Raw genomic sequence first — 23,100 nt, 5'->3', positions numbered from 1 at the left:
CATGGAAACCCACTGGGTGACTTTGGGCCAGTCTCACACACTCAGCCCAACCCACCTCACAGGGTTGTTGTTGTGAGGGTAAAATGAAGAGAAGGAAGATTATGTACGCTGCCTTGGATTCCTTGGAGGAAAAAGGTGGGATATAAATGCAATAATGAAGAACTACCACAGTCATGGTCTATGCTGCGCAACCCCTTCTATTGCAAGTACATTGGCACAATCCTGTCTATTGCAACTATTCCTGTAAATGACTGGGATGCCAATGTCCTTGTAAATTACAAGAGAAAGAATGTGCTATTAAATCACTGTGCAAACTTCCATGGTCTTACTCAGCTGTAAGGCTAATAGTTAGAATAAGGACTGAAGGATTTCGGTGATTATGTGCAATTATTCTCACAACAAAAGGCAAACTATGTGTCATTCACTTTGATGGGATAACGATCAGTAAAAGGACAAATAAAAGTGTTATTAGTTTCTTAGGTACGATCATATATTATGCATTCTTCATTTTGAATGACTCTGGATACATGTCCTAAGTAAAAGGATATCTTTCAACAGAGGGGAAAGAACAATTTTAAAAAATAGCCTGACCAAAAAATAAAATAAAAACTAGGATGATAAAGCTGCTGTGACTTCACAGTAAATACCAGGGCAGAGAACGTAATTGTTTAAATGTTGTGAAGAGACAAAGAAAATCCAGTTTGTGAATTCAAACTGAATAATACATTGAAACTATTTTAGGAACACCAGCAAGCACGTGCTCTGGAAGACCATCAAAATAAATACTGTGCTCTGAAAACTTCTAGATGTAGGTATTTTACCTTTCCAGGTATGAAATGGTTGAAAACTTGTCTAGGGGTTTTCAATGAGCAGTGTTTATTCTGATCTTTTATTGGGTGATAATGGCCAGATTGCATACTATATATAGAATTAACACCATCAGAAGTATCACACTTTACAAAGCAAAAATGGATATCTCCATCTAGAACCAATATATTTTGAGGAACTGTTTCTCTTTGTTTAACTCTAGTCTGATTCCAGCACTGAATAATAAAGCCAAATTCCTTTAAAAATGGTATTGGTTCTCTGTATCCTGTCAGTCACTAATGAGAATGTACTAAAGTATCAGTTATAAGCTGAGCCAGAACCAATCAGAAACAGATTGTGTTATTATTGATAAAACTATTGTTTAGAATTATTGTTACTGTTGACTTATAAATATTACTAATCAACCTGTTTAGAATTATTGTTACTCCTGAGTTATAAATATCATGTACAGCACCATGTACATTAATGGTGCTATATAAATAAATAATAATAAATAATAATAATCATTGACAATCCAGTTTAGAATTATTGCGAGTGCTGCAAATATTATTGATAACCCTGTTTAGAGTTATTGTTACTATTGTGTGATAACTATTATTATTGATAATCCGGTTGTGTTATATATAGTGCACTCTTACCAACCGGTTGCACTCAATGAAAAAAGAGGTACAACTGGAGCAATAAAGCAAATTAACTTTGGTCTGGCAAATCGAAACTCGGCTACGTAGGCAAGGTGTTCCTTCGGAATGGAATTCAACAAACAGCCACCCTAAACATAGCTGCTTGGGCGCGGGAGGAGAGCCGGCCGGGGCAGAGGCTTCCTCGGTGGGAAGGGTCTGTTGGTGTCACACCAGCGTTGTCGACAGAGCCCGGGTTTACCTGACGAGTCAGCCCCGGACGTCAGAGGCAACCTGAAAGGCTCAGGCCAGGACGCCGAGGCCGCACCTTGCACCTTCGCCCTGCCCGTGTGAACCTCGCTCGCGCTCTCGACGCAGCCGGGGAGGGCGTGGACACGTCAGGGGCGCACCTCCGCTCTAACCAGCGCAGGGGCGGAGTTGGGGCCGAGGGAGTTTCCTGCTCAACTCCTTGGCCAAGTATAAAGAAAGAAAGAAAGAAAGAAAGAAAGAAAGCAGGAGAGGGGGGAAAAAAGAAAAGAGAGAGCCCGCTCCTAATTAAAAGTGTGTTCTCAGAAGCGCCTCTGCCACCCCGCCCTTTTTGTATCGCCCCACCTTTGCTAGGAGCAAAATCCTCTGGCCGACGGGAGGAGGGAGCCGGAGTTAAGGAGGTGAGAAAAGAAACAACCAAAGGGAGAATTCGCAGTTCGTCGCCGCCTCCTAATCTACTGGCGCCGCCGCCGCCCTTGCAGCTGCCGAGCCGGACAGGGAAGCTCCGCCACACCTGGTCACAGTCGGTGGTAGCAGCAGCAGTCCTCCGCACGCCCAGCCGCGGTTCCCGCCCGCTCGCCTCTGTTGAAACATGGCCCCGCTAACAAGGGCCCGGCCCGGGGGTGGCTTGGGCAGCGCGGCGTGCCTCCGACTGCTCGTCGGCCTCCTGGTAAGTAGGAATGGGGGTCGCGCCCGAGCGAGCGAGGGAAGGGATGGGAGGGGGGAGGCGTGAGAAAGCGAGGCGCCGAAAGTTGCTCCAAGCGGAAAGGCTGGGCAGCCGCTAGCGGCCGAAGCCGGACTGGGCGGACTAGCCAAGTTCGGCCGGCAAAGCGCTGGCCTCGTGAGGACGCGCTGGGCGGGCGGCTCGGTGTTTCGGTGGGAGCGGCTGTGGTGTGGATTCAGCCGCGCGCCCGGCAATAAGCTCGGAAGCTCTGAGGGCTTTTTTCCTCGGGGGGAAGTTGGGGGGGGGTCGCACGTCTCACTAGGCTCGCGGAATATGGCTCGGGCTGTCAAAGGGGGGAGGGGGCGTGTTTGCTCGGAGGTGAAGGTCGAATGACCCCTGGCCTCGTTTTTTAAAGCGTGTTTAACGCTGCCCCTAACGCAGGCGACTGGCGGGAAGAGACGATCAAATCGTGAATACCAATCTGGCCTCCTTTGACCTGCTGAGGCTGGAAGAGTGTATTCCCCTACCTAGGAGCCTCCTCTCCCCCCCCCCCGCCCCGTTCCTGGCCGTACCTCTTCTGAGTTTTGTCGCTTTGGGCTGGCTGGAGGGGTGGGCAGTGTGCAAGCAGGAGAAGGCAGTGGCTGCCTCCAGGTGACAGTGATACCCTTAGAAGTTGCCCAATGCTATGCGGGTCTGCCTTGGATTAAGGAACGTTCCTAGGGATGTTTTTAGGCTGCTGGGACACTATGGTATACCGTGGGGCAATCCATGGTCCTTGAAGTAAGTGACATTCCTACTTTTACAGGTTTTGCCACTGCTCCAGTTAACCTGCGCCTTTGGTTTGCCCCATACCTTTTCAAGTGAAATATGCTGGCTTTGAATTGGCTTCATGTTTGCTTTTGGAATCTGCCCAGAGAACGTCTGTTATGGGACGTATAAAAGAAAAGTAAATTCCAGCCACATGGTTTAATTGGTGTGATTTCATTTCAATAATCGAGTCAACAAGATGAATGAACTGAAAGTTCAAATGGGCAAGAACAAGCTCAAGTCTAGATAGAGCAACAGTCTTTGTTCTTGTTGCATTCCTCTGTTTTGGATTGCATTTCTCTGGCTGTTTATGATCAGCAAATGATTGTTGATCTAAAAGCCTAATTTCTATAGCCAGAGGTTTTTGTGTAGTGTGGGGCCTGTGAGAAATGTTAATGTGCTAAAATGTTGTATTGTGAAAGAAATGTTTATGTAATTTGTAGATGGCCACTCCATGTCATGCATATAGAAAATAAGTAATTCAGTACATTCTATAGTGACTTGTATTTACATGTTATGGGTCGTAATTCTAAGGAAGCATCTACCAAATTAGGGAAGCATGTATAAATTAAGAACCTTTTGAGAAATATGAGCTGTACGTTCATTACGATGATAAAAGAAAAAAGAGCTATTTTTATTAACTTGGGTGTTTGTGACATTATCTTATTTCCAAAACCAGTAAAGGGTCTTGTGGCATCTCAAAGACTAACAAATGTATTATGGCATAAGGTTTCATGGACACTATATTGTCTACTTGTTGGTAGATCGAAGTGGACAGTGGCTATGAAAAGTACTCCATAATAAATTTATTGTCTTTTAAGATGCCACAACATTCTTCCTTGTTTTTGCTGCAATTGACTAGCATGACTACTCCTCTGGATTAGTAATCCAGTATTCAAGTAATCCTCAAACAAATTTTTATATAAGAATAAATTACAACAGACCGTAGCCTTTTTATCTGTATAAAAAGGGGTAATTATGTAGCTATATACATGGCGGTTGAAAGTTGAACTCATAATACTTTACGATCAATATTTCTGCTAATGTGAAGGGACTCATTTACTTCTAAGGATATCTAGATGCCTCTTATTTTAAGGAACATGCATTATTTTGCAAGCATCTCCCTTTGTTGATGATCATCGTAGTCTCATGGAGAATAATGTTCCTGAGATCTTCATAGACCAATATCACTTTCTCTGGAAGCTCTTCATGTAGAGGAATGGTGATCAAGCGCCAAATATACTTGCTCAGATTAATTTTTAGATGTAATAAAAAATGAGGCATTCAAATTTATCAGACTTACCTTCCTAGCAGCAAGTAATTTACTTGCTCTTTCCTTCAAAAAAAATAAATAATTTATTTTATTTATTACATATCTATACTGCCCAACAGTATACTCTCTGGGTAGTTTACATATAATAATACAATTACTGCAACTATTCATTAATGCAGTTAGAGCTAACATCGCCCTTCACCCCTCAACTACCAAATCTACTTTAGATAATGAAAATGATGGTGAAATACCAAGGCAATGAAAGTGATCAGATAGACTTCTTGGAATCAATTCTAAATGGAACTGTAAAAATCTACCCATTCTTAAGAAGTTAAAATGAATGGGAAACACTTTGATTAATCCTTATGACATACAATAAAAGTATAACAGATGATGTTAATTTGGCAGGAAACCTATTTCAATGAGTTTTCATGTTTAATTTTTTTGGTATATTAAAAACAATGATTCTGTCTTGCAACAAGCAAGGATGATTAAAATGAAGATGGTGGGTGCCCTTTTCCAAGCAGAGATTTGACAAAATCCTATTCACTTCCATTACATGGGGGCAAATCCTAGTGCAATACTTGCCAATATGTGATGCTTTGGTAAAATTCTTTCTACTAAGAAATATATTCATGCGTATGAATCAGTTTTGCTTTTGTAGCCTGTAATTGCAAGCAATTTAATTCCCTACACGATTTATTTAATTATTTTGTGTAGATGGGCTTTATTTAATTCTTCTGCTTTTATCTTTAGAATACTCTGCTGCTTGTTGGTATTTTGCATTATAGTATTTTAGTAGATATGGTGATAGCTAAAGTACAGTTACTGTGTCTGCTCTTACTCTAAATTACTATAAGTAAGGCTCCTGCATTACTTGACTGTGTCCTATTGATTTCAGTGCAACCTATTTGTTCTAGTTCATGTGTAGTCCAAAGAAACTTACAGTCTACATACCAAAATATGACTTGTAAGTAAGGGCCATTGACATTGGTGTATCTTGTTGTCAAGCAAGGTATTTAAGGTTGTGGTGTTAAATACATTTAAATCCCATTAGAATAAACATGCCTCTCAATTCCCCCCCTTTTTTGGTAATGCTTTCATTATAGCTAGAAATGTGAAGGCCTGGAAAAAAACCGGAAAAATTCGGGGAAAAAACATTTCTCCCCGTTTTTTTCCGAAGCCTTTTTTGGTTTTCCCCCGAAAAATTTTAAAAAATGAAGTAAACACGGATTACGGGATGTTTTATTTTAGCATGATGAGTAAAATGTTTAAGACAAGGTGTTCAGATATATACTTCTCCAAATGACTTCTAAAAACTGTACAGTATCAGATTATTACAATGTCTGTGCACCAAGGACAAGCAAGTCCTAGGTTGCAAACTGAGACTACAACTCTCAAATGCAAGAGGAAGATACATTTCTGCCTCTAGGAGGCACTTCCATGGAAGCAGAGACTGAAACGAATACTGATAGCTATAGGTCAGAAAATGAGTCTGATTAAATTTCATGCATATTCATTGAATCTTGGTTCCCCCTTTTTTCTCAGTTCTTTTTATGGGAATGGGTGCTTTATGTCTTGGCACTGGAGGACTAGCAGAAACATAAATAATTTTCTTTGTTACTAATGTTGGTGGTTCAGTTGTTTTTTAAAATTGTTTTTTGCCTGCTCCTCATAAACTGGCAGAACCAAAGAGGTTCCTTACAGTTCAGGTGTTCCTAACAGTTCAGGAGCTTGTAGCTCCATTTGTTACCCAAAAAAAGTAAAAAAAGTAAATTAAATTTGTAATAATTGTTTGAATACACTAGTTTTAATATACCAAATGTAATAATTTTATGCCAAACCAACTTGGACATAATTACATTTTATGTTCTTGAAGTAACAAAGTGACTTTCAATCTATAAAAAGTACTAATATTGCATTATTTCAATTTTCCCAAAAATGTCCATTTCCCCCCTGAAAAAAACCGAAAAAATGGTTTTTTTCCATGGCTTCAAAATTTCCAGAAATTTTACATCTCTAATTATAGCACAATACTTTAAAAACCTATGTGACTAGGTACAGTTCTGTTCTGAAATGAAAACACTTCCAAATATGTTCGAGGCTTCCTAACCCTGTTTGGGACTATGGGAACTCCATAGATAAGACATTGGGCTGAAGCATTTGCAGAGAGTAGAATGGGAAAACTGTGTCTCCAGAGGCCTATCCCTGGTGCTTACAATTCAGTGGATATTTGAAGGCTTAGAATCTTTGCATGTGCTAAACTACTGTGAACATGAAGAAAATGTTGTACAGGTGTTAAGAATTGACACCATGCTAATAAAATCTACCACATACTAATAAAGTCTATGAAGTTATTTTAGGCTATGAGCATAAACTGCCCAGAGAGCTTCAGCTATGGGGCAGTATATAAATTTAATAAATAAATAAATATAACATACCTCTGAAATAGTGCCACCGAATGAGTTTTATGTCTGAGTAGGAAAACACAGGATTGTGCTGTTAATTATGTAAAATGCTCCCAACAAAATAGAAAACAAGAATAGAACTGTCCTGCATACCTAAAACCCTTTATTCCGAAATTCAGTTGGATTGACTTCAATACAACTAATCTCTACTAGTTTTAATTGTAGTTATTGCTTTGTGTGAGTCATTGGCTGAGTTCGGACAACACACTAATCAATGGTTGTTTCCCATTCTGTTCCTAATTCCCACCCCCAGTTGATTAGCATGTCATCTGAACTCAGCCATTCTCTTCAAGTTGCCCATGCTGATTTTATTGCCCCAGCTGTAAATCCAAGACATTTCTTAATGCAATTAACAATCCTTTGCAATAATCCAGAACCCACCTACTCCACCATTGCAATGCTTAATTTGAATTTAAAAATGGTATCCAGTTTCTCGTTCTTAACTTATAGATAGTTCCTATATATATTCTATTGCAGACTATTACCCAAAGTACTTTTATTAGCAAACCCCTAATGTATGTTTTAAAAATATCTTAAATTCACTTCTTATTCACTTGATGGTGTGCTCCTGATCTGTGGCTCTGTTGTCCCCCAGCCTGTCCTGCACACACTAACCCCCTGGGTAGTTCCTAGTTCCCTATGAATTATTATTGTATAGAGAAGTCTTACAACAGCAGCAGATGGATCCAGACACCCTGTGATTGTGTGTTTATATTGTGAAAACCCTACAGATGATACTACATTTATCCAGTAGTCTCCCTCCTCACCTTTTGGCTAAGCTGCTAGAATATGTTATGGTTGGCTATTAAGTTTGGCCTAATATACTTAATCCATCGTGATGCTCTAGCTCTCAGGGATTTGGAGACTTGCAGGTTTCCTGCAAAGGGTTCTTGGCACATTCTATGTGGAGAGGATCCATGAGAGTAATGGATGTATTCCGGTTCACATGGTGTAGTGCTCAGTGACAGACTAGGGAAAAAGTTCAGCAGGAGAAGCTCTTCTTCCCCTTAGACCTGCAAGCTGGCCTCCTCCTAAGCCATGCCTCTGCCAAAGTGGTTGTAGTTAGTGAATTCAGTAAACCTAAGAAATCCTTTCCAGATTCGATGAAATCCTCACTTGAAAATCATGACTTGCTGAAAGATATGTAGCTCTGGTAAAGCAGAGGGTACTGATGTCACAATAAGACAAGAAAAAAAGATGGGCATTCAAAACATCATTCTGTGGGGGATATATTTGTCTTTTGATTTAATGAATTTTATTGTTTCAAACATCATATACATATCACAAAATCAATACATAAAATACAAACTTAAAATACACATGGAAATGCAATTAAAAACATCTAAGGTTAAGGTGTACTTTGGGCTTTATTCATATCAGAAATGCGAACTATGGCGGAGATATTTGCCAATCATGATTTTCAGAATACTGCAGAAATAGATAATGCACAGACTGAACCTACTACTTACCAACAAGTCAAGTGTTGTGATTAATGAGACTGCCATGCCCTCTCCATAAAAGGCAACATTTTCCATTGGAGTTGTCCTGGTATGCAGACTCAAGTTGATGATGTAAATCAATGTTTGCCACTTTACTATTTGCTTTCAGGAAACTTCTAATGCAGTGTTATTTTAACAAATTGAAATATATTCCTAATGAGGGTCCTGTGCCTGGAGGGGTTGCTGTTCTTCACCCATTTCAGTGACTACGCCTTTGCAGGCAGTGACAGCCTGTGTGGCCTCCATGATTTAATCTCTTTTCATTCGGTTGATATTCCTCTAAGAGAGTTTACTGAAAAGGCCTCATTGGAAAACCTGTTAGAGCAGTTGCTGAAATGATTGTTTTCAATCTAGAGGACCAGCTGGCTTCCCTCAAAGAAGACAGATTGTGGAGGACAGTCTATCTGAAATTATCAGAGCCCACTTGCTTCAGAGCTGTTTGGAAGTGGAAGTGACCTCACACAATACCTGCTTTGAAGCCTGGATTGGACTTTAAGAATCCACTTGGCCAGCTGTGTCTGAAACCTTCTGTAATGCTTGTTCTGTGCTCACCTGGTACTTTACCTTGCATTTAATAGCCTACTGACAAAACACCAATGCAGTTTCTACAAATATCAACCTGTTACTGATCACTTGATTCAGTTGGAAACTGGTTCACAAAGTCTTTCTGAGAAATGAACATGGGATAGTTCTTTAGTATTTTAAACCTTGAAAAGGATTATGAGATATGGTATCTTCAGAGACCTTTATATCATTTTTGGTTTAGAGGCATTTTTGTACAGGACCTTTGGTAGAACAATACATTTCAGGTTTACATTAGTTCTGTTTGGGTGTTTGACTTACTGTGCAGGCAAACATGGGAGCTAGTAATGGACCATGCTGAGTAGCCCCTCCCTCTGATATCCATGCATTGAGTTCAACCATCTGTCAGTCGAGGGGAGAACTCCATGTGAGATGCAGCCCCAATAGCACATCTTTTCATGAATGTGCCAACATTGGGGCAGGCTATACGTCACTGCTCCCAGCTCTTGTGTACGCCTATCCTATGAGTTGGCTATTGGCTCTACTTGATCCAGGTACTCTTCTGAGGGTGTGTGTTTGTGTCCCTCAAGGTAGTAGTCTTTTCTCTGTAAAGTTTAACAGCATTTCTATCTCATTAGGAGCAGGCAAATCTACAGTATGTTGGTCTGTTCCCAAGTGGATGATAGCTTTGCAATTCTGTAAAGCCATTTGCCTGGAGGCGGCTGCTTGAAACAGAACCGTGTGCATGTAGCAGTGCGAGATGACCTAGATATTGTTGTATCATAAGATTTCTAAGCCTTTCTCATGTAATATCATTACACATTATGGAGGGTTCACATGACAACCCCCCATTTGTTTAAGGAGAATATGAGAAGGTCTTAGGGTTATTCTGACATGCCTTGTTTCCCCCTCCCCCATGATCAAAATGGAAATGCTTCCCCATCATCCATGGAAAGTGTTGGGAAGGGCTCTTCATACATACAGTTTTGTGTGCATAGAGCTTCTTCATGGAAGTGGGTACCTGATTGAGCCAGAGCCCTCCTCGTCTGGAGAGCCATTTCCCATCCTGCCAGAACACATGGATGACAGGGAAAACTTATGTAAGTTCTTCCAACATTACCTCGGGCCAATCATCCATTTGTAAACATTGGAAGAACTTGGAAATGGGTGGCTTTGATATTCCTTAATATGACTGAAATTATGGAAAAAACTAATCCACAAATAAAAGTTATACCTGCATACTGGATTTGCATCTGATGTTTACAGCTTTGTACCTACAAACATAACCAAAATGTAACTTCCATTCTTTTTCCTTACAGGTACTAAATTTACTTTGTGAAGCTTGCAAGAAGGTAACTTTTAATGTGCCTTCTGAATTAGAGTCACGGATATTAATTGGCAGAGGTGAGACATTGAAAGAATATATTTAAAACAAATAATTAGAGCAGAGATAGGGAACATGTACCCCCTGGTCTGGCAACACGGCAGCAAAAGGGATCCGTTTAAAGAAAATGGGCCCTTTTTCCCTGCAGCTCACCAAATTTCTGTGCAAATTTGGCATCACGGCAGGGGGGAGTTGGGACCTTGACCCCCAGATGTTGCCCATCCATGTACTAGAACCTTCTCTGTTGCTTTTACAATGATGTATTTGTTTTTTGTTTGCATTGTTTTTGTTTGCATTGTTTACATTGCATATGTATCTGGAAGTTAGCCCCGCTGTGTTCAATAGGGCTCACACCTAGGAGCATAGATTTGAAGACTGGGGCTGGACTCCTCAATACACTTACTAGGGAATAAGCCCCATTGAATACAGCAGGGCTTTTTTCAGGATAAACGTGCATAAGATTGTGAAGTTAGTTTCTGAAGTTAGTTGTTGAACGATGATTCTAAACAAAACAAACAAACACCTATGAAGAGGTCAGCTGTAACCCACAAAACTAGCAGAAACATTTTCAGATTATTTCAGCCTCATTTTCATCAGTGTCTAGACTGATTATTTGTTTGTTTGCTCTTAGTTGAATTTGTAGTCTGCACCATTCTGAGGATTCTGAGTGTATAAATTGGCACATGAGTATCTAGTTGACTTTGAAATACATTAAGCTTTAACTTTGTATGAGCAGTCAAGCAAAAATGGGTCTGTGTGGCCTCCCAATTTTCTGCCTATTACAAGTAGGTTAATTTTAGCCAAATGACTTTGCGATATGGTCAGCAGCATTTAATTCGTGAATACTCTTGTAAAGTATTGTACCCAGACACCTAAATGTATGGCTTGTGTCTAATGGTGTCCTATTGCCAGCGGAACAGGTATTGCTAGCAGATTGGATTGCCTACCCCACCCTCTGCAGCCACCCAAATACCCTCCAAAACGGCTCCAGAGAGTTGGGAATCCTTTGGAAAAGATGTGTGGGTTGAAGAGGGGAAGGAAAGCTCCCTTCACACAAGTAGATGTCTGCTTGTATAATGTTAGTTTTAGCACCTTGCTACTCAGTTTAGAAGTTGGCTTAAAGCAAGCTTCACTGATGACTAAATATGAGAAAATGAAAATATAAAACTGGATATCTTGAATGTATGATCCCATCCTAAGAGATATCACTATATACATTTTAGGAGTAAAGGCAGATGTGGTATCAATTCCAGTCCAATGTCACTAGTTATGCCGAGATGTCCTTTATTTCAAGAATATGGATAACGTAAAATGTTTAAGGTGAAATTTAATACACATATTGACAAAAAAAAGTTCTACAACTCCCATTGGCTGGGAAATGCTGGGATAGAGATGTAAAATTTCCTGAAATTTTGAAGCCTTGCAGTGCCCCCACCACCTGTTTTTTCCTGGGTTTTGTTTGTGTGTGTGTGTGTGTGTGTGTGTGTGTGTGTGTGTAAAAACCAGAAATGCATATTTTGAAGCAATCTGGGTAAGTCGCTTTCTGCTTTAGGACAGCCTTCCCCAATATGACGCCCTCTAGATATTTTGGGCTTCAGCCTCTGGTAAAATGGCAAATGGTAAGAAATGCTGGCCATGGTAGTCCAAAATATCTGTATGCATCAGGTTGAGGAAGGCACATTAAGGAACGTAATGTAGCCTTTATGTTCCTAAAATGATATGTATAACACGGTCTGTTCATAAAATTATCTTTGAAAACTTTAAAAAGTGAACTCAATTAGTAAATTTATAAATGTTGTCTGAATCAACTATAATTCTGAAATTTAATATTATTTTTAATTTATGTAGCACCCTCAGTGTACATAGTGCTAAATCCTAAACTGTCAAGAATATACATTTTTCTTCCATTTTTATAATATGACTCTATTCACATGTTGGGAAACTGAGCATGACTTGGAGCAAACTTTATTGTCTATTAGTAAATAATAATACATTGGATCAATACTTTCAATAAGAAATGGAATAAATATGCTAAGAATCTCACAGATTTCCCCATGGCTTCATTATTTCCAGACAGTTTTTTACATCTCTAGTCTTTATATAAAAAATCATATTACATAGCTTTTAGATAAACACCTTGTCTTAAATTCTGAGAGAAAAAAAATCATAAACCAAAGCTTTTCCAGTTTTCTTATTTTTGGGGACAAACAAAATCGTTCCGTGGAAAAGAGTGAGGGTGGGATACTGTTTTTCCTCATTTCCCCCCGGACCTTACATCTTTATGCTGGGAGTAGTAGGATTTCTTTCTAAGCAAGCATATAATTTTGATTTTAGGAAGTGAAATTAGGAATTAATCTTTGTTACTTAGTTTCTTCCTTGATCATTTTTACATTTTGTTTTAAATACAGTAAATCTGAAACAGTGCCTTAGGAATTTTGACCTGATCAGTTCAAGTGATCCTGACTTCATAGTTCTACAAGATGGTTCTGTATTTACAACTCGTGCTGTTTCTTTGTCATCTGAAAAGAAAACGTTTACCATACTGCTTAAGAACTTGCAAGATTTTCAACTAAAGAAAATACACATCAATTTGCTACCACATCTAAAACAGGTAAATGACATTAATTTATATCAAAATGTTTTATATATACCAACTGACATTGCAATTATCTTCCTTAGCAGGCAATCCTAGCTGTTAGTTAATGTCATGATCTTCCTTAGCAGGCAATCCTAGCTGTTAGTTAATGTCATGGGTGCTGTCATTTGAACCACTATCATTGCCTTCCTGGTTCATATAAAAATGTATATAGGATACTTGTGTTTAAGCCAATTTAATCCCAATGTCTTCAGAGTGACTGCACCCACCTACATCTAAGCAATACGTTTGGAACCAGGCGTTATTTGAACTCAAAGCCATGTGGTTGCCACTAAAAGCAGCAACCTCACCTCTCTTCCTTCTCTCTCATTGGTAGCATGTAGTAAAACAAAATGCTTGATGTGACAGCAATGAAATGTGAGTTTCTTTGCCCCTGAAAGCAGCAGCTGATGCAATGGAATGGGAGCAAAGAAACTTGCAGCAGGAGCAGGGAAACCATAGAGGCAGGTGGATTATATGGCTCTGATACAGAGAAAACTCCTACTGATAGAAAATGAGGAGACAAGCAGTTCTTGTTGATTGCCCGTGTACCAGCCTCACAGTTGTTCCATAAGGTTCCTTGAGTTTCCAGAACAGATTTTTGGGCTGGGGAGCCATAAGGGTCTGTAGGGGGAAGAGGAAATAGGCAAAAATCTTTCCCTCCCTTTCCACGAGTGGGAGCCTTTTTTTGTATCAAAGCCACTGATTAAATGTTGGAGAAAGCAGACAGGAAAAATAAACTGTTTGAGAGAGGGAAAAGTAGGGAATTCACAGATTACTAGTGTATTACTAATGTTTGTTTGTTTCTGTCTCCTAAATGCAGACACACAGAACAGGAGAGACTGTTCTGAGACGAACTAAACGAAGATGGGCTCCTGTTCCAACCAGTCTGATAGAAAATCATCTGGGACCTTACCCATTGCAAATTCAGCAGGTAACTTTTAATGTGCCAGGGAAATCACACTAAAAGTTCTTTTCTATATTACCGGTAGAACATATGCACTCTGACCAAGATAAGAAGAACACCTATGTAAGTAATTACCTTTGGAAAATAACTGTGACTTTTGGGTGGCTTTGGATATGAATAAAGAAACACAGCTAGGTCGATGAGTTATCAGTTATACATCAGTTGGGCAGTATTTTCTTCATCTTGCCCAAAGAGCATCTTGCATAGGAAAGCTGTCGCTGTGCATATAACTTGCTCAACTTTCTTATTCAAGACCGATTTCAGATGTGGAAGTGACCTCACACATCCAAAAGCCACCCTACAGTCTAACTACTTAATAATTCCTCATAGTTTTTCAGCTATTTCTACATAAGGCAGCCAATTTGATCATAGGTGAATCTATCACAGAAAATAATTTATTGAAAGTAGGGGTAGATTCCTGCTTGTTGGTTTCTGTGCTTTGAGATTCATTGATTTATAGCTTGCAATGAATTTTTAGCATCAGCATTTCTCAAGGAACAATGGAGAAAGAGTGGTATGTTAGCTTGGTTTACTCAGCTCCATAGAGCAAATGCTAGTAGACTAGATCTAAGCATAGTTCAGACATCCATTAACCTAGCTATCAATGCAGCCATAACCACAGCAATTTAATATAATTCAGTCCAAAAAACATAAAATGGATAGGCGTGGACTTCTTATTGTCATAGAATTAAAAAAAATGCTAACCAGAGAACACACTTTAGCACTGTAATATTTGAGCAAGTTTATATTATGATCAAGAAAATTATGATAGAATTACTCGGATATATTTTGATGCTTGATCTGTCCCATTGAAATAAAACACTAGCATACCTGAAATAGGGTCCTTGCAGTCTGGAATAGAACAGAATGGGATTTGCAATCTGTCTAGTATCTACATCTCTCTCTCTCTCTCTCTCTCTCCATACCCACCCACTATGCAGGAAACTCTAAAGGGCCTTTAATAGATTTATTTTCAAGCTGTCTTTGATTGCAGATGTATGCTAAACTGCTGTTTTCCTGTAGTACTCATTGGCATTTAGGGTTGACAGCACAACTAGCATGCATATAAAGTGTGTTCTTATATCGACAACTGGATTTACAAAACAATAACTAATATTAGTCAGTAAGTTACTGCAGAGTTACTTCCACCATACGAACTGATTCTACGCAAAAATCAGCTCCATTAAAGCATATAGGACTTACCTACAAGTAAATGTGATTGTGATCACAGCCCAAACAATGTATTCAGAATTTATTGTATATACTATGAATAAATTCAAATGCACAGATATTTTTCATTTTTTATGAAGTCTGGACTAATTTTGGTACCAGTGTTACAGAATGCAATGTGCATTGTTGATAAGAATTCATTGTATTTCTAAAGACTGCTATTCCTGCTAATCTGTGTTTCCAACTGTAAGTGATTACAGTTCTTTGTGTGATTAGTTCTGTGTGTGTTGTGAGATAACTGTGAATAATGGAATGTATTCTTGGAATTGAAGGAACGCTGCCACAATTGGTCTACATACAAGAAGTAGAAAGCTGCTTAGCTTAGAGATTTATTTTATTTATTAAATTTAAAGACCACTCCATAACTCTGGGCGGTTTACAAAAGTTAAAAACAGTGAACATTAAAAAGTATACAAAATTAAAAACCATCAAAAATACAAAAACAACAGTATCCATTTAAACAACAACAGTTGTTCTGGTCCATTAAAAAATGGTCCATTAAACAGTTCTGGTCCATTAAAAAACAAACAAACTTAGCATATGTTGTTAAATGCTGTTAAATACCTGGGAGCAGAGAAAAGTCTTGACCTGGTGCTGAAAAGATAACAATGTTGGTGCCAGGTGAGCCTCATCAGATCATTCTATAATTGGGGGGCCACCACTGAAAAGGCCCACTCACTTGATGCCATCCTCCGAGATTCCCTCCAAGATGCCTTCATCTAGATGTTACTGGTGTCAATGGCAAACGTGACTACATTGGGGGAAAATGGGAGTAGTGGTATGACCAGGTCCCAAAATAAGGTTGAGGTCATCAGCAACATAAGGGTTATAAAAGCAAGGTTTAATCTGATTGCCCAGAGAGATCCTGGGAGAATGAGAAGCCTACCAAATATGATTGCCTAAGTTCTGCAGACCGTGCTTGCCAGATAGGTAACTAGAAGATCTTAATGATAACTGCTTTGTTGGTTGAGAGGAGTAGAACTTCAATTTTAATAAGAAATATGACAGCTATTATGCTTCTAATCACAACTGCATTGTACATAGTAACGTGTTTTGCTTGTTTTATAACTGCATAGATTTGTTCTCTGTTTGAGCAATATTCTGGTACCACTTTGTGTTGTTTGGCTTGAGAGGTGTTTCAGAGACCACAATGGATGTAAATTAGTTATTGATGCCTAGAACACTCAGTTGGATTCACAATCTGTTGCCGAGTGGGGTCTGTCCCTAAAACCATTGAATTCCCACTTGATTTGGTGAATCTCGGATACATATGTTAAAGTTTGGGAAACGAGCTAGTCGGAAGGAGGGGAAGAAGTTACTCGTCTTACCAGATAATTAGAAACATTTATATTTCAATTCTAAGATGCAGGATGTAAAGTGATAATGACTTTCTTTTGTTTCATAAATTATTCTTTTTATATAGCTCGTCTCTGATACAGCCCAAAGGTACAACATCACCTATACTATAAGTGGCCCTGGTGTTGATCAACCACCACTAAATTATTTTTACATTGTGAAAGAAACAGGAGCTCTAATGGTTACTCGTGCAATAGATCGGGAAGAATATCCAGAATTTAAGGTAGAAGTGCTAACTCTCTCTCTCTCTCTCTCTCTCTCTCTAATGTAATTAAGTGCCCTATTGTAATAATTTCTGTTCATTGTTAATGGAAACTATATTTTTAACTATAGATTGACTTTTTTTTCTTTGAATACATGCCTTTTTCCTCTCTTTCCTACAGATAATTTGCAACGTAAGGGCCTTAGATGGCTCTACTCCAGAGAGACCACTTGTACATGTAATCAGAATAGAGGATGATAATGACAACCCCCCAATTTTTAACCCAGATACTGTTACTTTTATTATTCCTGAAAGCAGCAAAGCTGGTAAGCAGATATATCATTTAAAAAGTATTTTCAATTAAGAACTTTAGGATTCTATCCCATACCCACTTACCTTGGAGTAAGCTCTTCTGAATTCAAAGGGACTTACTTTTGAGTAGACATTTATACGATGGCTTGTCAGTGTTCTTGTTGGACTGATGTTTGATGGCTGAGGTTAAACCAATGTTGGGGAACTGTAATATGCTTAGGTATATAATGTTAGGTTTTTGAAATATTGACTGCACCAGCGCCTTGGAATGGGCAGGTTAGAAAACTGAAAAATATATACAGTTAAGACTAATTATGTATATCTTTTAAGGCTGATTATTTGTTTCACATGAGGCATGGGTCCACGGTGAATACCCTTGCCTTGGAAATATTTGGACTGCCTCAGTATCCAGGGTGACTTGTATCTGAGATGGTCAGTTGTGAAGTTGGCTGGCTCCTAGGACTTGTAACTACATTGGAGTCTTGGTAGTTTTGTTGTTGGATACATTTTTGCACCTCCTTCAAGCTCTCCATAATTGGAAAATGCCAAGCAGACAGCAGGCGTGAGGCAGGAGAGGGGAGTTTGTGACTGATAGCTCCAGTTTCCAATTAGTGCATGCCTTTAGCAGAGATTTCCTTGGATAGCATATTTTATACATAACTCCCCAAGCAAGCTCTATAATTTTTGGCTGTCTTTATTGACTGAGCCAAAACATCTTAGTAATGAGCCCCCCTCTCTGGGCAAGCCACCCTGGGCCTTTTCCTCCAGAAGCCAATGTGGGGTGAATGGCCAGTTGGGAGTCAGGGCCCTCTACTTGCAAAGCCTGTGCTGTACCATTGAATGATGTCTTTCCCCCTCAACTTTTCAAAAGCTTTCAAACTTGAACATGAAATTTGCACACAGATTCATTTGTATGGAACTTTCTCTTGATTTGAATGATCTATATTTGTATTACCCTTTTATGTTTAAAAGCACTGTAGTATTGTAAAGATACACCCAGTTTGAAGAGTCTGAGACTTGCTCTCACTATGTACTAGCAAATGAACCAGGCTTTGTATGGGTTGAAATATCCCTTAGCTTTGATAGAGCAAAGCCTTAAAGCAAAGTTGTGCAGGTGTCAGAGTTGAACGCATTGTACACACACCATCTGAATGAAGCTATGGCTGCTGGTACATCTAGGCATGGCCTGTGCTATAGCTGCCTGAGGTAAGGTGTGCCCACTCCGTTCCTCTGAGGGGGGAATAGACGTTTAGGAGGGGGCAGCCCTATAATTCTGTCCTCAAAATATGCCTCCCTGGCTTCAGACTGTTTCAAGGTCAAAGTTATGTACCAGTTTGGAATTACATGCTTGTAACTGGGTAAACTTTGCCACAAAATGTTGATGAGCTTATTTCCTACACAAAACATCCCCCCCAAAGAAATTGCTTTGGTAGTTGTAAATTCAAAAGGCAGGGACAACTGAAGTAATTGCCCTAGTTTGTGTGCCATGCTGAACCATAATTTAACATCATGAACATGAGTAGGAGCAAGCCTCGGGCTCATATGCTCCTTCCTCCTGTCTCCTCCTCTCACATGGCCTCAGAAACTTTTTCCCTTTCCCCTTTTTTAACCACAGCTTGCCCTGTCATCCAGACTCAGAACTGTAGCTAACATTAAGCATGTTAGTTTAAACAAGTTAGCATCAGTAACTGTGGCTTGAAGTCTGTTTCTTGGAAATTAACCATAGCTACCTACAGTTTGTTGATTCAGAGGACAAACAACCTGCAGTTAAGTAAAACAAGGCCTGTTCAGACAACATGCTAAGCCATGGTTATGTAGCCACCATGGTCAGGAATGGTTTACATAGAATCATAGAATAGCAGAGCTGGAAGGGGCCTACAAGGCCATCGAGTCCAACTCCCTGCTCAATGCAGGAATCCACCCTAAAGCATCCCTGACAGATGGTTGTCCAGCTGTCTCTTGAATGCCTCTAGTGTGGGAGAGCCCACAACCTCCCTAGGTTACTGATTCCATTGTCATACTACTCTAACAGTCAGGAAGTTTTTCCTGATGTCCAGCTGGAATCTGGCTTCCTTTAACTTGAGCCCGTTATTCCGTGTCCTGCACTCTGGGAGGATTGAGAAGAGATCCTGGCCCTCCTCTGTGTGACAACCTGTGTGACATGATGTGCTAAGTCATGGTTCATACAACACACTGAGCCACAATGTTGAACTCAAAATGTGCAACCACTTTTGCTTAGCTTGTCATCTGAACATGGTCACAGAAGAGAAAGTTTCCAAACTTTGGCTCAGTTCAGACAACATCTTAGTCAAAGCGATGTGAAAACTCCACTCAATGGTTGAGTTTTTAGGGGGTAGTCCTCACACAACATGTTATAACTCCACCGTTGTGTGACTGTAGGCTTCTGTGGAGTTGAGTTAAATCCATCATTTAGTTTGATTGACAGTTCCTCCACACTCTCTCCTCCCCTGGTCGTCCCGATGGTATCTCATCAGCCATTGCTACAAAAAACCAATCCTGGCAGCTCTCGAAAAGAGGCATTCACTCTTTTCACTGCTCTTGCTAGAGAACTCTGTACCCAGTGGGAAACGTCAACTCAACGCAACGGAAAAGTCCACGGAGCCCGCCACACAACATGTACACAACAGTTGTGCAGGAATTTTCCTCTGCATGGTGTGGATAGTCTGCATGGAGTGTTTTCCAAAAAAAAGTGTTTTCCAAAAAAATTCCACCGTTGCATGGAGTTTTCCCACCAAACAATGTGTTTCTCAATGGTGGTGTAAAAACTCCACCGTAGAGTTCTGAAACCACCATTGACTAACGTGTTGTCTGAACTGAGCCTCTCCTGTTTCCATTTGGGAGACCACATGAGCCAAAACTCACCGTGGCTTATTCAAGCTCATACACATGGAGCACATACAGCCTCACCAAGAAAGGCAGTGCACAATGTGGCTATAGGACAGTATGCTTTGAATATTGCTTAATTGATGCCGGTGTTCATGTAAATACTTATATATTGCAGTTTTATATAATCATAGTTGACCAAGCATGGTGACTCATGAGACCGCGTTCAGATATTAATTAATATAAATACATCCAAACATGGCCGTTAATGTCAAACTTAAATAATTTCCTTCTATGGAATATGAGAAAACCCCACATTTTCTGGCAGTTTTTAAACAGTTTGTTTTATTAGGAATCTCTTTGATAGGAAATGTGTAGATTCAGTACAGATAATACAGATATATGTAATTAACTTGAATGCTCAGAATTTTATAGAGGAATGTTAAAAATGTAATAATAATTTGTATATGCAGGCACTATAATTGGAGAAATGACTGCAACAGACAGAGATGAAGCTGGTACTTTGCACACAGACCTGAAATACAGAATTGTGAGCCAGGAACCTATATCTTTTCAAGGCGTCTATACATTTAATATAAATCGAGATACAGGTTGTATTACTTTGGCAACCCCAACCCTGGATAGAGAGGTAATATTATTGAAAACTGAATGTTGTTGTTGTTGTTGTCTAACATTGTTGTATCTATCAGTAAATTAGAATGGTGGTGGTGGGGGTTCGGGTTAATGGACCCATGAACCTATGGGAAAAAACAAGAGGGGTGTGTTTGCAGCAGCAGCAGTGCAACCAAATGCTCGATTCCAAGATGGGGGATACTTGGCTCAGCAAAACTACAAACGAGAAGGATCTTGGAATTGTTTTAGATCAAAGGCTGACTATGAGCCAACAGTGTGATGTGGCTGCAAGAAACGCAAATGCTATTTTGGGCTGCATTCCAAATCGCGTGAGGTACTGGTTTCTCTCTATTCGGCCCTGATTAGGCCGTATCTTGAGTATTGTGTTCAGCTGTGGGCCACCATGTCTGTGGGCCACTTCAAGAAGGATGCAGACAACCTGGAATGTGTTCAGAGGAGGGCAACCAGGATGATCAGGGGTCTGGAAACAAAGCCCTATGAAGAGAGACTGAAAGAACTGGGCATGTTTAGCCTGGAGAAGAGAAGATTGAGGGGAGACATGATAGCACTCTTCAAATACTTAAAAGGTTGTCACACAGAGGAGGGCCAGGATCTCTTCTTGATCCTCCCAGAGTATAGGTTACGGAATAATGGGCTCATGTTACATGAAGCCAGATTCCGGCTGGACATCAGGAAAAACTTCCTGTTAGAGCAGTACGACAATGGAACCAGTTACCTAGGGAGGTTGTGGGCTCTTCCAAACTAGAGGCATTCAAGAGGCAGCTGGACAAACTGTCAGGTATGCTTTAGGGTGGATTCCTGCATTGAGCGAGGGGTTGGACTTGATGGCCTTATAGGCCCCTTCCAACTCTACTATCCTATGATTTTCCAACAAAAATAAGAAAGTTGCTGTACTCTTAGTCGATAAAGTCTGTGTCCTACCCTTTGGGGCTATCGCTCTTGTTCAGAGGCAATTTCAAGACTACATTCTCTCATACGTGCATGTCTGGGTTTTAAGATCTTGAGGGAGGCCCTTCTTCTCTTCCTGCCACATATGGCAAGAGTGCAAGAAAGGGCCTTTGTGGTGGTTGTTCCCAGGCTCTGGAACACTCTGTCAAGGGAGGAGGACAGGTGTGTTCCATCTTTGTTGTTCTTCCACCAGGCAGCCCAGCCTTTTTGTTTTGTTTAGACAGGCTTTTGGCTTTTAATGTGTTTGCTGAAGTTGTTTTTAACTGTTTTCATTTATTTTTGTATTGATGTGTTTGTTTTTAACTCTGATCAAACTCTCGGTGTTGACTATCTTCATTCAATCAATCCTTTCTTCACATGCTACCACTTCTGTTGCCTTTGAATCCATAAGCTCAAGTGTGTCACAGTGAGGAAAAGAGGTAACTCCTCTCCTCCAAGCACGGCTTTTCCTGGAAATGCACGGCGGCTCACCAGCCAGGGAGAGAGAGGGTCCTCACCACTGGCAAGGAGGCAAATGAATTTATGGAAACCTGCATAAGTCGTTTTAAAAGCATTTGTTTAGCTAGGCATAGAAAGCAATATAACTTCAGTAAGTCACTGACAAATGTATCTTGTGGTCCATTGGTCTTTTTTCATTACCCTGTTGATAAGAATGACTAAACGATGTTCACATACTATTTCTTATGCTCTTTTTCAGACTATAGACAGATATATAATACTCATAGAAGCAAGAGATATGGCAGGTCAGAGTTTTGGATTGTGCAACACTGGAACAGCTGTAATTCAAGTTGAAGATTCAAATGATCATGCACCCATGTGTGAACATGGTGTGGTATGTCTGCCATTTTCAAACTTAGTATAACATTTAAGGTGTTTTTTAACACATATATTATTTGATCTTGCTTTTTGGTGGTGTTCCCATAAATTTTGTAATTGTGTGTCTGATCCTACAGTTAATAAAAAACTCTAATCTGGTTACATCACCCCTAATAAGAACAGAGGTATTGTCCCACTAGACTATTTACTCTCATATAATTTCTTACTCTCTGCTGGAACATTAGAGACATAAGCTGGGTTCGCACATCACACTAACGTGTGGTAGGTGGCAAGCTACGCTGGATAGGTGGTTATGCAAACAACCTACTGTGTTCCTGTCAGATGATTAGGTAAACGAGCTACACAGAGTAATTTATTGCCCCCCCTCCTCCTCTAGTTCTCCTGTAGCTCTCCACCCAGGCGGGCAGTTATCCCTAAAATATACCATCATTGGTTAGCATGTCATGAAAACCTAGTCTTAGTTTAATTCTGTGTAAAGAATTGATATATTATGATGATTGAATTAGATCTTAACCATCCTGAAGCCCTCCATATATGTTGGATCGCAACTCTAATAGTGATAGGATTTGAATGATAGAAAGGCACATATGAAAGGCAGTAGGCTTGGGAAGGCTGATTTAGGCTATAATTTATAAATCCAAAGTGATTTAAATTAGGGCTGTGCAGGGACCTCCCTCCCGATCCACTCTAGATCCCGATCAGGATAATAACTCCCCCCCCCCAAGATGCACACATATAACTGGGCACTGTGATAGCTTCTAAATATCTTGTTAGTCATGCCAATTT

At 39.9% G+C, this 23,100-nt stretch overlaps 1 protein-coding gene across 2 annotated transcripts in view; it reads left to right on the top strand.

Moving 5' to 3' along the window:
• The first annotated feature begins 2,289 nt into the window (after positions 1 to 2,289).
• Positions 2,290 to 23,100, top strand: part of LOC134401580 (desmocollin-1-like) — a 38,008-nt gene continuing 17,197 nt past the window's right edge. For both annotated transcript variants that reach the window (XM_063130672.1, XM_063130671.1), the window contains exons 1-8: positions 2,290 to 2,382; positions 10,265 to 10,349; positions 12,738 to 12,940; positions 13,788 to 13,898; positions 16,585 to 16,740; positions 16,901 to 17,045; positions 20,349 to 20,524; positions 22,175 to 22,309. In XM_063130672.1, coding sequence (XP_062986742.1) covers positions 2,305 to 2,382; positions 10,265 to 10,349; positions 12,738 to 12,940; positions 13,788 to 13,898; positions 16,585 to 16,740; positions 16,901 to 17,045; positions 20,349 to 20,524; positions 22,175 to 22,309 — 1,089 coding nt within the window. In that variant the 5' untranslated portion in view covers positions 2,290 to 2,304. The remainder of the gene's footprint in view (positions 2,383 to 10,264; positions 10,350 to 12,737; positions 12,941 to 13,787; positions 13,899 to 16,584; positions 16,741 to 16,900; positions 17,046 to 20,348; positions 20,525 to 22,174; positions 22,310 to 23,100) is intronic.

Source organism: Elgaria multicarinata, chromosome 7 (assembly GCF_023053635.1).
Source record: "Elgaria multicarinata webbii isolate HBS135686 ecotype San Diego chromosome 7, rElgMul1.1.pri, whole genome shotgun sequence".
In the NCBI taxonomy this organism is placed as follows: Eukaryota; Metazoa; Chordata; class Lepidosauria; order Squamata; family Anguidae; genus Elgaria; species Elgaria multicarinata.
The sequence above is the reverse complement of the archived record's forward strand: the minus strand, read 5'-3'. Positions and strand labels throughout refer to the sequence as shown.